A 13239-nucleotide genomic window follows, 5' to 3' on the forward strand; every position below is an offset into this window, starting at 1 on the left:
TGTGCTGCTATTGGCAGCTAGGGATGTCAATCACTGAGTCCCGGGCAGAGACTCCCTGCCCACAGCCAGCGATCATCGGGGGGAAAGCCGACAGGGGAGAGACCTATGTGCAAACCTGTCTCCCTAGTAAAACACACACGCCACACAATGTAAAACAGCACAATAATAATGTTAACCCCTTCCTGCCCAGTGTCATTAGTACAGTGTCAGTGCTTTTTATTAGCACTGATCACTGTATTAGTGTCACTGGGGATGTCAGTGCCTGTTAGTCAGTTTCCCCCCCAGTGTCAGAATGCCTGCCGCAGTTCTGCTAGTCATTGATCACCGCCATTACTAGTATAAAGAAAACAAAAAAATCCCAGTGTGTGTGTGTGTATATATATATATATATATATGTGTGTATATATATATATATATATATATATATATATATATACAGTGGGGATCAAAAGTTTGGGCACCCCAGCTAAAAATTTGTATTAATGTGCATAAAGAAGCCAAGGAAAGATGGAAAAATCTCCAAAAGGTATCAAATTACAGATTAGACATTCTTATAATATGTCAACAAAATTTAGATTTTATTTCCATCATTTACACTTTCAAAATAACAGAAAACAAAAAAAATGGCGTCTGCAAAAGTTTGGGCACCCTGCAGAATTTATAGCATGCACTGCCCCCTTTGCCAAGCTGAGACCTGCCAGTGTCATGGATTGTTCTCAATCATCATCTGGGAAGACCAGGTGATGTCAATCTCAAAGGTTTTAAATGCCCAGACTCATCTGACCTTGCCCCAACAATCAGCACCATGGGTTCTTCTAAGCAGTTGTCTAGAAAACTGAAACTGAAAATAGTTGATGCTCACAAAGCTGGAGAAGACTATAAGAAGATAGCAAAACGTTTTCAGATGTCAATATCCTCTGTTCGGAATGTAATTAAGAAATGGCAGTCATCAGGAAAAGTGGAAGTTAAAGCAAGATCTGGAAGACCAAGAAAAATATCAGACAGAACAGCTCGCAGGATTGTGAGAAAAACAATTCAAAACCCACGTTTGACTTCACGATCCCTCCAGAAAGATCTGGCAGACACTGAAGTTGTGGTACACTATTCCACTATAAAGAGATACTTGTACAAATATGGTCTTCATGGAAGAGTTATCAGAAGAAAACCTCTTTTACGTCCTCACCACAAAAATCATTGTTTGAACTTTGCAAATGAACATATAGACAAGCCTGATGCATTTTGGAAACAAGTTCTGTGGACCGATGAGGTTAAAATTAAACTTTTTGGCCGGAATGAGCAAAGGTACGTTTGGAGAAGAAGGGGCACAGAATTTAATGAAAAGAACCTCTGTCCAACTGTTAAGCATGGGGTTGGATCAATCATGCTTTGGGGTTGTGTTGCAGCCAGTGGCACAGGGAACATCTCACGAGTAGAAGGAAAAATGGATTCAATAAAATTTCAGCAAATTTTGGATGGTAACTTGATGCCATCTGTGAAAAAGATGAAGTTAAAGAGAGGATGGCTTCTACAAATGGATAATGATCCTAAACACACCTCGAAATCCACGGGGGATTACATCAAGAGGCGTAAACTGAAGGTTTTGCCATGGCCTTCACAATCTCCTGACCTCAACATAATTGAAAATCTATGGATAGACCTTAAAAGAGCAGCGCGTGACAGACAGCCCAGAAATCTCAAAGAACTGGAAGACTTTTGTAAGGAAGAATGAGCAAAGATACCTCAAACAAGAATTGAAAGACTCTTGGCTGGCTACAAAAAGCGTTTACAAGCTGTGATACTTGCCAAAGGGGGCAGTACAAGATATTAACTCTGCAGGGTGCCCAAACTTTTGCAGACGCCATTTTTTTGTCTTCTGTTATTTTGAAAGTGTAAATGATGGAAATAAAATCTAACTTTTGTTGACATATTATAAGAATGTCTAATCTGTAATTTGATACCTTTTGGAGATTTTTCCATCTTTCCTTGGCTTCTTTATGCACATTAATACAAATTTTTAGCTGGGGTGCCCAAACTTTTGATCCCCACTGTATATAATATATATATATATATATATATATATATACTGCAATTTGTAGAAACTATAACTTTCACGTAAATTTTTTTACTGCATATGTTTTATAGCAAAAAGTAAAAAAAAAATGTTTTTTTTTTTTTAAATTGTCAGTCTTTTTTTGTTATAGCACAAAAACTTAAAATTGCAGAGTTGATCAAATACCACTGAAAGAAAGCTCTATTTGTGGGGAAAAAATGACGTAAATTTCATTTATGTACAGCATTACATGACCATGCAATTGTCAATTAAAATAACGCAATGCCATATTGCAAAAATGGCCCGGTCAGGAATGGGGGTAAATCCTCTGGAGAGCAAGTGGTTAAATATCAATTATATTAGTTCCCATTTGGAGTCCTGTAATTTTTTTTCAGATTGTCAGTAAAAAATGTGCTCTGTCAGTAAATTTTCCATGTTCTGTCAGTAAAAAAAAGTTGCGGGAGGTTGGCAACCCTGTTACCAGGGCACTGCCTGCATGGAGTTTTCGTGTTCCCCCTCTAATTTCATGGGATGGCTCTGGGTACTTCGGTCTCCTCCTGCACTCTAAAGTCATCCTGGAAAGTTAATTGTCTGTTGGGCAGAGAATGATGTGAACCTACAATATGTAAATTGCTGCATAAATTGCCAGTGGTATGTAAATACATGTACAAGTGTATACGGTTGTACATGTGAGTGAGTATAAAAGTATTAAGTTCATTGCACATTGAATTGTTGCAGCATCACGACAGGTATTGGCTTTGTGGCTCCGGTTCATCTATATGGCTCCTTCCAAGCAGTCATACCTATTAGAGGTAGCTAAGACGGCTCAGCTAGCTCACAGTTATTAAAATCACAAGTGCTTACATGCTCATGTATTATGCCTTCAGATTTAGGGGGAGGCAATCATTGCTCGGGAAACTTTGATTGTTAGAACACCAAAATAGGAACTCTCTTTAGGAAAGCTAGTTATAATGGCATGATCTGATTTCTTCATTCTTATCCCCATTCTGCAGAAGATGCATGTTATTGTTGTCTGTGTACCTGTTGCTGTACAGCAGTGGAAGAATAGTTTGATTAAAATGGTCATTGCCCCCAAAATGTATACTTTCCCTAAGACTGTGCTGAATTTTTCCACTGCTACTCGTAGACATTTCAATTGTAGATCAGATGTCTGCCAGTTCAGGAGGTGACAATCCTCTCTTGGTGTAACATCGCTTCCTGGGTTTCTAGGGAGAGGAACTATGAGGGATTTTAGAACATCAGTTCCACTAATCAACAAGTGATTGGTTTGTAGGCAATCCCTGGAACAGATGCCCTTTTAACCACTTGCCTACCGGGCACTTATACCCCCTGATTTACCAGGCCAATTTTCAGCTTTCAGCACTGTCGCACTTTGATTGACAATTGCGCGGTCATGCAAGATTGTACCCATATGAAATTTTTATCATTTTTTTCTTACAAATAGAGCTTTCTTTTGGTATTTAATCGCTGCTGGGCACTTTACTTTTTGTGCTATGAGCAAAAAAAGTGCAAAAAATTTTGAAAAAAAAAAAAAAGTTTTTTGTTTCTATTATAAAATTTTTCAAACCAGGTAATTTTTCTCCTTCACTGATGTGTGTTGATGAGGCAGCACTGATGGGCACTGATAGGCGGCACTGATGGGCACTGATAGGCAGCACTGAAGGGCACTGATAGGCAGCACGGATAGGCGGCACTGATAGGCAGCACTAATGAGGTGGCACGGATAGGTGGCACTGATATGTGGCACTGATTGGTGGCACTGATAGGCGACACTGATAATGGGTACTGATAGACAGCACTGATAGGTGGCACTGACTGACATCACTGCTGGGCACTGACTGGCGGCACTGCTGGGCACTGACTGGTACAACCGCTGGGCACTGACTGGCAGCACTGCTGGGCTGCACTGATGGGCACTGGTTGGTGGCACTGGTGGGCACAGGTGGGTGGCACTACTGGGCACAGGTAGGTGGCACTTCTGGGCACAGGTGATGACACTGCTGGGTGGCACAGGTGGGCACACTGCTGAGCACAGGTGGGCGCATTGCTGGGCACAGGTGGGTGGCACTGCTGGGCACAGGTGGGTGGCACTGCTGGGCACAGGTGGGTGCATTGCTGGGCACAGGTGGGTGCACTGCTGGGCACAGGTGGGCGGAACTTGTATGTGGCACTGCTGGGCACCGATCATCAGGGCACTGGTGATCAGTGACCCTGATGATCGGTGCCGATCCCCGCTCTGACAACTGCCGGTTTTCAGCAGTACTTTCCTCACGATCTGACAGCGTGAGGAAAGTGCAGCCGAGAACCGGCATTTGCATTTTCCCGGTGATCAGCGTGTCATTGGACACGGCTGATCACGTGGTAAAAGGCCGCTGTGATTGGCCATTTACCACGTCACGTGATCAGCTGTGTCCGTAGGACACAGCGATCACGGAGATCGCCGGAGGCGCGCAGGAGAGCGCGTTCTGGGAGGACGTCATATGACGTCCACCCAGAACTGTCCGGCCGCAGTGCAGCCGTCATTCGGCTATCTGCGGTCGGCAATTAGTTAATTCATTGTTACAGACTTGTCTATCTGTACCAAAGCATTTAGTCTGTTGTGCTAAAGGCTTTTAAGAAGTGAATCCTGGTTAGGTTATTGGTATTTTGGAGTGTGATGAGTGGACTATTATGGCTACTTGACTACTTCAGTCGCTATGTTTCTATTCATCTGTAATTAGGCAATACAGTTAATAATTACATACATCTATTCTAATATAATTAGAATTTACAAGACAAGTCCTAGCATATCTTTGCTTCTCCAACACGTAACAACATTTGTTTTGCATCTGTCTCTCTGTAGGTCATCTGACATGGTATTTGGACCAGCAAATTTAGGAGATGATGCCATTAAGAATTTCCGTGCTAAGCATCACTGTAATTCCTGTTGTAGAAAGCTTAAGCTCCCAGGTAAGTGTATGAGCATTAATTAGTCTTTATCTGTCACAAAACACACTGGGGGGATTCAGTAAAGCTGCTGTGCCACTTTTCTGGTGTTAATCCCTCTTGTTAATGTGTGGTGCCAAATTCATGAAGCATCTGCAACACTTTTGGTTCTGACACCAAATTTGGGTAGTTCTTAAACGCACCACTTCTACACACTTGAATGCCCCAAATTCAAAATAAAATACCAACAGATTGTTTCTTGCCAAGCTAATTAGGGCCAACTTTCTTTGGGCGCGCAGAGACAAATTTTGCAAATGTACAGGATGTTCAAAAATTTTACAATTTCATGTCTAAATAATATATTTACTAGTTTTGTGTAGCATTTGAACAGCAATTCACGGACTGTTGTGTACAGCAGCCTACTGGAGGATATAGGCACTCTTAAACTAGTTAGTGTCCTAGGAGTATAGCCTCCTTTTCTCTATTCTGCTAAGAAACGTCTTATCCTTTTATTTTACTATGTTGTATAGTTACATACTTAGTCTGGCTGAAAAAAGACAAAAGTCCATCCAGTTAAACCTTAAAAAAGAAAAAAAAGTTAGAATTCTATATCCACAGTTGATCCAGAGGAAGGCAAAAACCCCTCAAAGCATGATCCAAATTGCTCCTGCAGGGGAAAAAATTCCTTCCTGATCCCCCGAGAGTCAATCGGATATTTCCTGGATCAACCTATAAATGTTAGTATATAGTTATATTCTGTGTATCCAAGAAAGAATCCAGGACTTTTTTTAAAGCAATCCACTGAGCTGCCCAGAACCAACTCTTGAGAGAGTCTATTCCACATTTTCACAGCTCTTACTTTGAAGAAACCTTTCCACGTTTGGAGATTACTTTTCTTTTCCTCCAGACGTAAAGAGTGCCCCCTTGTCCTCTGTGATGACCTCAGGGTGAATAGCTCTACACCGAGTTCACTATATGAACCACTGATGTATTTATACATGTTGATCATATCCCCCTTAATCTCCTCTTCTCAAGAGAGAATAAATTCAGTTCCTCTAATCTTTCCTCATAGCTGAGCTCCTCCATGCCTCGTATCAGTTTGGTTGCCCTTCTCTGTACTTTCTCCAGTTCCCCAATGTTCTTTTTGTGAATTGGTGCCCAAAACTAAACTGCTTATTCCAGATGAGGTCTTACTAATGATTTGTACCGGGGTAATATGATATCTCTCTCTCTGGAGTCTATACCTATTTTAATACAAGAGAGGATTTTGCTCACTTTAGAAACCGCAGCTTGGAATTGCATTCCATTATTAAGCGTGTGATCTACCAGAACTCCCAGATCCTTCTCCACCATTGATTTCCCCAGTTGTACCCCCCCCCCCCCTAGTATGTATGATGCATGCATATTCTTAGCCCCCAAATGCATAACCTTTCATTTATCAACATTAAACCTCATTTGCCACATAGTTGCCCAATTAAACAGTGCATTGAGGTCGGCTTGTAAGTTGAAGACATCCTGTAAGGACGTTATTGCAACACGGTGGATCACACTTATATGAGGGGAAAGTCCTGCAGCCTTGTGTGCCTCCAGCTCATGATTCACAAACTATTTCAGTGCTGCCTGAGGTGTACTCCCTAAAAGGCCTGATACTGACCAGCAGCAATGTTTTCCTCTGCTTGCCACCTTCCTGCTACCAGCAGCTGGCTTGTGAGTATTCAATGCTTGGCCTTGTACCCTGAGCTACATTGCCATCTGCTTTTCAGTGCAGCATGTTAAATCATACGTGCGTGGGGAACAGTTTTACTGCCCGTGTGCTTCCAGTTCTCGATCCACTCACCATTTCGTTGGTGCCTGCAGTGCTCTCTCTGACTGAGCAGACACTGACAGCTTGGAATTTTGTCCTCTGCTTGAGTCTTTCACCCTCAGAGTCTTTCTGTAGCTCCAGCAGGCTTGGTCCCTTGCTTGGCTCCATCCCAGGAGGATTTTACCTCAAGCAAGATTTTATATTGCAAATTTAAAGGCTGACTCTGTCCACAGAGGCCAAAAAACATGCTTCAGCACTTTCCTCTGCAGAATTCTTATCTGAGCTGCCTGGGGCCCTAGCAGCCTCTGGACCTTCACCCCGATTCTGCTGAGTTTAAGATTTTAACATACTATGTCATGTCTGAGGAATCCCAGGCCACTACTATTACCTGCTAGCTTAAAGAGACCTAGATGCTATTCTTGACACAGTTCACACCATTTTCTGTTTGACATTTTTATTTAGTCAGGTTCTCCATTACCGATACAGCGATTAGTTCCACGGAGAGCCTTGTAGCTCTGCTTTTATTGTAAATCTTTAGTTTGGTGTGCAATTGGAGGGGAACACATTTAAACTGCTACTGGGACATGAGCTGTCACAACATAGATGAAATGTTGTACAATAAAAATGCAGACTTATATCCTGCATAGAGGAAGGAAGAACAAAAAAAAAGGGGGGGCGCATTCGTTCACACTACTGGTTTCTGGTGCCAAAAGTGAAAATTCAAAATACACTTGGCTGAAAACCGAAACCAAAATGCGCAGTTTTTAGAAATGAATATATATTTTTTGGAAAAAAAAATACACTTTGATTAAAAAAAAAAAAAAAACAATATATACCCAAATTTTTTAGTAAAATATGAAAGAGGATGTTACAGCAATTTAACTAGATACCAAACATGTCACGCTTTAAAATTGGGCATGCTCATGGAATGGCATCAAACTACAGTACTTAAAAATCTCCATGGGTGATACTTTAAAAATTTCTACAGGTTAGCAGTGCAAAGTTAGGGGAGGTCCAATGCGAGAATTATTGCTCTTACTCCGACGTTCGTAGTGATACCTCACGTGTGTGGTTTGAACACCGTTTACATATGTGGGCGTGGCCCACGGGGGCACTTTAAACTTTCTTTTTTAAATTTATTTAAATTTTTTTGTTGTTATTTTTTTGCACTGTCCATTTAAAAAAAATGTAATCACTTTTATTCTTATCACAAGTAATGCAAACATCCCTTGTGATAGAAATAATTAGTGACAGGTCCTTTTTTTGGAGAGATATGGGGTCAATAAGACCTTAAGACCCCACATCTCTCCTCTGCAATGTAAAGCATTAGAACAAAAAAAAGCATTGATCTAGTGCTTAAACCCCCCCCAAACAAAAACCCCCGGAACCGGAAGTGACATCGGTCCGGTCCTCCAAGGGCATAGAGATGAGTGGTGGCCATCTTTTCTTCACTGATCTCTATGCTCAGTGCCGGGATCGTTTGATGGTTTCTCCAGTAAGGCTGAGAACTACCGAGTGGCGGCAGGTGGGTGGCATTTTTTCATATCGGCCGATGGCTGATAGGGGTGTTTTCGGCCGAAACTTCAGCGCACCCCTAGTTCACGACATTTTAAACTCGTGAATGAGTCTGTGGCTTCTACCAGTGCTGTTCCCATTCTAGGGTCTTTCAAGGCCCTTTCAAGACCTTTCTGGTGCACCCAGTGTTTCCCTTTGTCCATTATAGAGACTGGATGAACCCGGACAAGATGTTCATTCCTCCCAAATCGTTCCATGATTTTTGTCACAGGTGAGAAATGCTGAACGTGGACCTCCTGGCCTCCAGATTCAACAACAAGCTGGATAGGTTTGTCTCCAGATACAGAGATCCTCTGACAGAAAGAGTGGTTGCTCTGGTGGCTCTTTGTGGTCAGTACAGTCTAATCTATACCTTTCCTCTCCTAAAATGTCTTCCTCATCTGCTCCGCATAAATAGTATCGAAGGCATTCTAGTGATCCTCATAGTTCAAGACTGGCCCTGACAGACGTGGTACACAAACTTGTTAAAACTCCTATAAGATTTTTATTGGCTCTTCCAGATCATCTGAATCATCTGTCCTAAAGACCAGTTTACAATCCTGCTTCACGGTCGATGGCTTTAACTGCATGACTGTTGATGCTCAGGTCTTGAGGGACAGGGTCATTTCCGAATCGCTGATTCCATACTGAAAGCATGGATGTCCACTTGTGCAAGTTCCATCACTGGATATGGATATCTCCTGTGGGATGAATCCTGACCTTTCTACAATTGGGTGTGGATTAGTATTTGGCCCTACGTACCATTTGGAAGCAGATTTTGGGTACACACTATAAAAAAATCAGGTAAATGTTTGTCTGGTTTTCCTCGATGTTTCACAGCAAGTCAAATCCAAGGATGGTACTAATTGTACAAAAATTCTCTAATGAAAAAGGTTTTTTTTTTCATTGACGTTGAAACATTGTAGAGGAGTAGCAGACACTGAGCTCTTGGTAAGGTAGATGATTCTGGCAGCAGCATTCATGATAGACTGAAGAGGGGAAAACCTACTGAGAGGTAGACCTATGAAAAAGGAGTTGCAATAGTCAAGGTGAGAGCTAACAAGGGAGTGAATGAGTAGTTTGGAGGTTTCATTAGTTTAAAAAGGGTGAATTTTAGAGATGTTACAGAGGTGAAGTTTACAAGCTTTTGACATTGATTTGATTTGGTGCTGAAAGAATGGTCTAGGATTACATCTAACACCCTGGCGTGAGGGGAGGGACTGATGGTTGTATTATTGACCTTGATGGAAAAGTCATGGAGGGGGTGGGGGAAAGGGTATTATCAGCTTGGTGTTAGAGAGATCTAGTTTAATCCCCCTGGCGGTAGTGTAGCTCGGGGTTAACTTTACACTCGGGAATACAGTGCAGCGCTTCTCCAGCAATCCCTCCAGTACTTACCTTGTCCTGCGCTCCCGCGATGTCCCCCCTGCAGCGTCCCCAGCCATCTCCTCCGGCCGATGCCGGCATCCGTCTTCCAGGTTCCATTCCCCGCGAGCGTCCTGTGCCCTGCCTGCATTTTTACTGTTCTTTCTGCCTGGAAACTGAGAAATGTCCATGGCGTCCAAAAAGCGTCCCTTTAGGTCAAAATCGGTTTTAGACCATCTAGAGAACAGTGATAGTAAATTGGAACCACTTGCAGAATTGAGTGATAATGATTCGTGGGGAAATTCATCATCAGACACTGAAAACGATTCTGCGACTGAACTCAGCGATGTGTGAACTTGGCGCTCTATTGCAAATTTCAGTGTTTTGGTTTGATTATATTATTGAATTACATTTATGTTTTTATATTATTTGTTATGATTATTATATTATAATTTATGATTTCGTGTTTCAAATTTTATCATACCCGGAATGTTTACTAGACTCTTGTTCAGACAGATTTCAGTGACTTATTGCTAAGAATTACAGGTCTATAATAAAAAAACAACATATTTCCATTGAAAATAATGTACCGCTTTGAGCACAGAAATACTGACATAATCAGACCGCTAGGGAAGTTAAGGAAGTGGTGCGACATCCATATTGATGTATTGGTTAGTAAGACAGTAATGCTAGAGGAGACTGCATTGTTTTGTTATTGACTATATGCACCTTAAAAGTCGTTATATTCAGTTGTTTTAGTATCTGTTGTGCTGTATGGGATGTCGCAGTGACTGATAGCTACTCAATCCAGGGGCCTTATATTAACTGTGGATACACAGTCATAAAGCTGTAGGAACAGGAGTGCCTTGGGACACTCACATACCAAGAAGTGCACTGCTGTTTTTAAGGAGGAATTAAAAAAGAAAGTTATGATTTTAACCACTTGCCGTCCGGTCCATGTATATAAATGGTCGGACGGGATCAGTGCAGGAGCGGGTTTCCGATCATAAACGGAGCCTGCAATTTTAGCCTATGCGCTCCCTGGGAGCGCGCAGCACCACAAACTGGTGCCCGCTGTGTCTGGAGGAACACCGATCGCTGTATGGGACCTCTGTGTGAGGTCCCAATCATGTGATCACTGATTGGGCAATCAGTGATCACATGAATAGTAGTAAGCAAGATGTCACTTCTGAGATCATTGCTTACTACGTGTGAAATCTGAATGATCTCAGAGATCACATGGTGCAAGGCTATTCACAGCAGCCTTGTACCATGTGACAAGCTGTGACCAATCACAGCTCTCACAGTATTTCTCAATGGCTGCAAGAATGCAGCCAGAGAGAAGGAGAAATTATTGATTTTACAGCCTTTATGGGTGTAAAAGCAATCCATGTAAAAAAACAAAAAAAAAACCAATCTTCATCACCCCCCCCACAAGTAGTACAGTGTCACTATGGTGACACTGTACTGCTAAGGTGACAGTATGTTAAAATAAAAATGTAAACACATTAAAATATTAATTTGGGTTATCTTTTTTTTTTTTTTTTTTACTAAAAAGATAACTGAGTACATTTTGGCCAAGATTTATGAAGAAAGATTATTTATTTGCAAAATTTTATAAAAAAACACTTTTTTTCAAAATGTTTGGACTTTTTCATTTATATAGCAAAAAAAAAATAATAATAAAAATCCCAGTGGTGAATAAATACCAGCAAAATAAAGCTTTATCTGTCTCAAAAAAAATGCTAAAAAATTAATATGTGTACAGTGTTGCATGACCGCACAATTGTCATTCAAAGTGTGACAGCGCTGAAAGCTGAAAATTGGCCTGGGCAGGAAGGGGGTGAAAGTGTCCGGACTGGAAGTGGTTAAGGATACTGCTTAGGCACAACTGGGATTTTACTTTTCCTGTACATTTAGACTTTTAGAAATTAAAATTTCACTTTTAGAAAGGAAATACTCAGCCATGAAATGCACTAGTACTATGTAAATGAAATGAGCCTTAATGTGATTTTGTTACATCTGACTTTCTTTTTTTCTTCTAAAGATTTGAAAAGGAACGATTACACCCCCGATAAAGTCATATTCCCTCAGGATGAACATGGAGAGTCATCGACCGATCCTGACAATTCCACCAAAGAATCAAAACATTCTATTCGTTTAATGCTGTAACTTGGAAATTACAAACTCATGACAAGTCTCACATCATGGCTGTAAGAGATGGAGTTGGATTTTGCACATATGTGCGTGCTGCTAGAAGTCTTTTGTTTTTATTTTTTAGCATTTTTTAAAAAAATATATATGTATTTTTTAAAAGGACTTTTAAAGTTCCTGTCTGCGGTGGTGGCCCAGATGTTGGTAGTCAATCAGCCCAGAGTCTGCCTGCAGATTCATATTCAATAGCGGGGATGATACTGTGCTGCTTCACCTGAGCTGAGCCGTACAGGAGGTGATCTGCCTGTGGTTACATAACAGAGCAGTCTTTTTTTCCTGCAAGACCTTCTTGTAGAGTTTATGAAATATATTCAAACTTGATTTTAGCTGTGTATAACCGCTATCTTTTATACATTTAAATTTTACTGATTCTTTAGTAAAGCCATGTTCAGCAGACAACTGTTGTAATATATAAAAAGGGGAAAGTGTCCCTTCAAGTTGCCTTGTAAAGAGAAGTGCTTTTTATCATGTAAATAATGCGTGCTTCAGAAGTTTTATCTTCCAAAGACCTCAACTGTACAACATGTATAATGTATATCAAATGAGAATGTACACAGTCTCTTATGGTTTTTAATGATGTATTTAAACCCCTGTACAAAGGTCATCGTTGTTCTGTGGTACCTGTGTAATGAATTACTAAATTGTAAATTATGGGACACTGCAATGCAGCTTAGGCAATGAATTGTAACTTAATTATTCCTGATGTTGAGAGAGCATTTATGTCCAGAGACACTTTTTTTTTTTTTTCTAGAGGTACTAAATGCAGGTTTAACCTGCAGAACCTGTATGAAGCTCTATACATTTTCAATCTGTAGTGTATCTTATAGATACAATACTTAACAAGGCACGAACAAATTAGCTGTTAAAATTATTTTATGTTGCTGGGGAAAGATGAGATATACTGTATACATTTTTATATATCATATAAATCTTTAAAAACCTGAAATAAATTTATTCTTCACAAAGGTTTGTACAGTACCTTTTTTTTTTTTCGTGATTAAGTTCTCATGCATACTGGATGTTTTTACAGCGGCTGTTTTTGGCTTTTGCTAGTTTTTTTTGTACAGCTAGTTGAAAGGAATTGGCTCAACGTTCCTTTCCAGATACAATGACCCCCGTCTGTCCCTGGCTTGATCAGTGATTGCCCTTCAGATCTGGAGCCCACTCTGAGACACAGGAAACGCAGACACAAGGTGGTATCTCAGAATGAACTAAATTTATTCTTCCGTGTTTAAACTTATATATGAAACTTCAAACAATGCATAAAAGTATGAAAACCAATCACTTATCAGATATGCATAAGCCA

General features: G+C 40.7%; 1 protein-coding gene across 3 annotated transcripts in view; it reads left to right on the plus strand.

Moving 5' to 3' along the window:
* The window catches only part of TRPM7 (transient receptor potential cation channel subfamily M member 7), a 125722-nt gene extending 112824 nt beyond the window's left edge, over nt 1-12898 (plus strand). For all 3 annotated transcript variants that reach the window (XM_089685691.1, XM_089685689.1, XM_089685690.1), the window contains 2 exons: nt 4914-5020; nt 11767-12898. In XM_089685691.1, the coding sequence (XP_089541817.1) occupies nt 4914-5020; nt 11767-11891 (232 nt within the window). In that variant the 3' untranslated portion in view covers nt 11892-12898. The remainder of the gene's footprint in view (nt 1-4913; nt 5021-11766) is intronic.
* The last annotated feature ends 341 nt before the right edge of the window (nt 12899-13239 follow it).

This window comes from Staurois parvus, unplaced genomic scaffold, assembly GCF_062004578.1.
Source record: "Staurois parvus isolate SC_StPar_1 unplaced genomic scaffold, SC_StPar_1.0 ptg000381l, whole genome shotgun sequence".
In the NCBI taxonomy this organism is placed as follows: Eukaryota; Metazoa; Chordata; class Amphibia; order Anura; family Ranidae; genus Staurois; species Staurois parvus.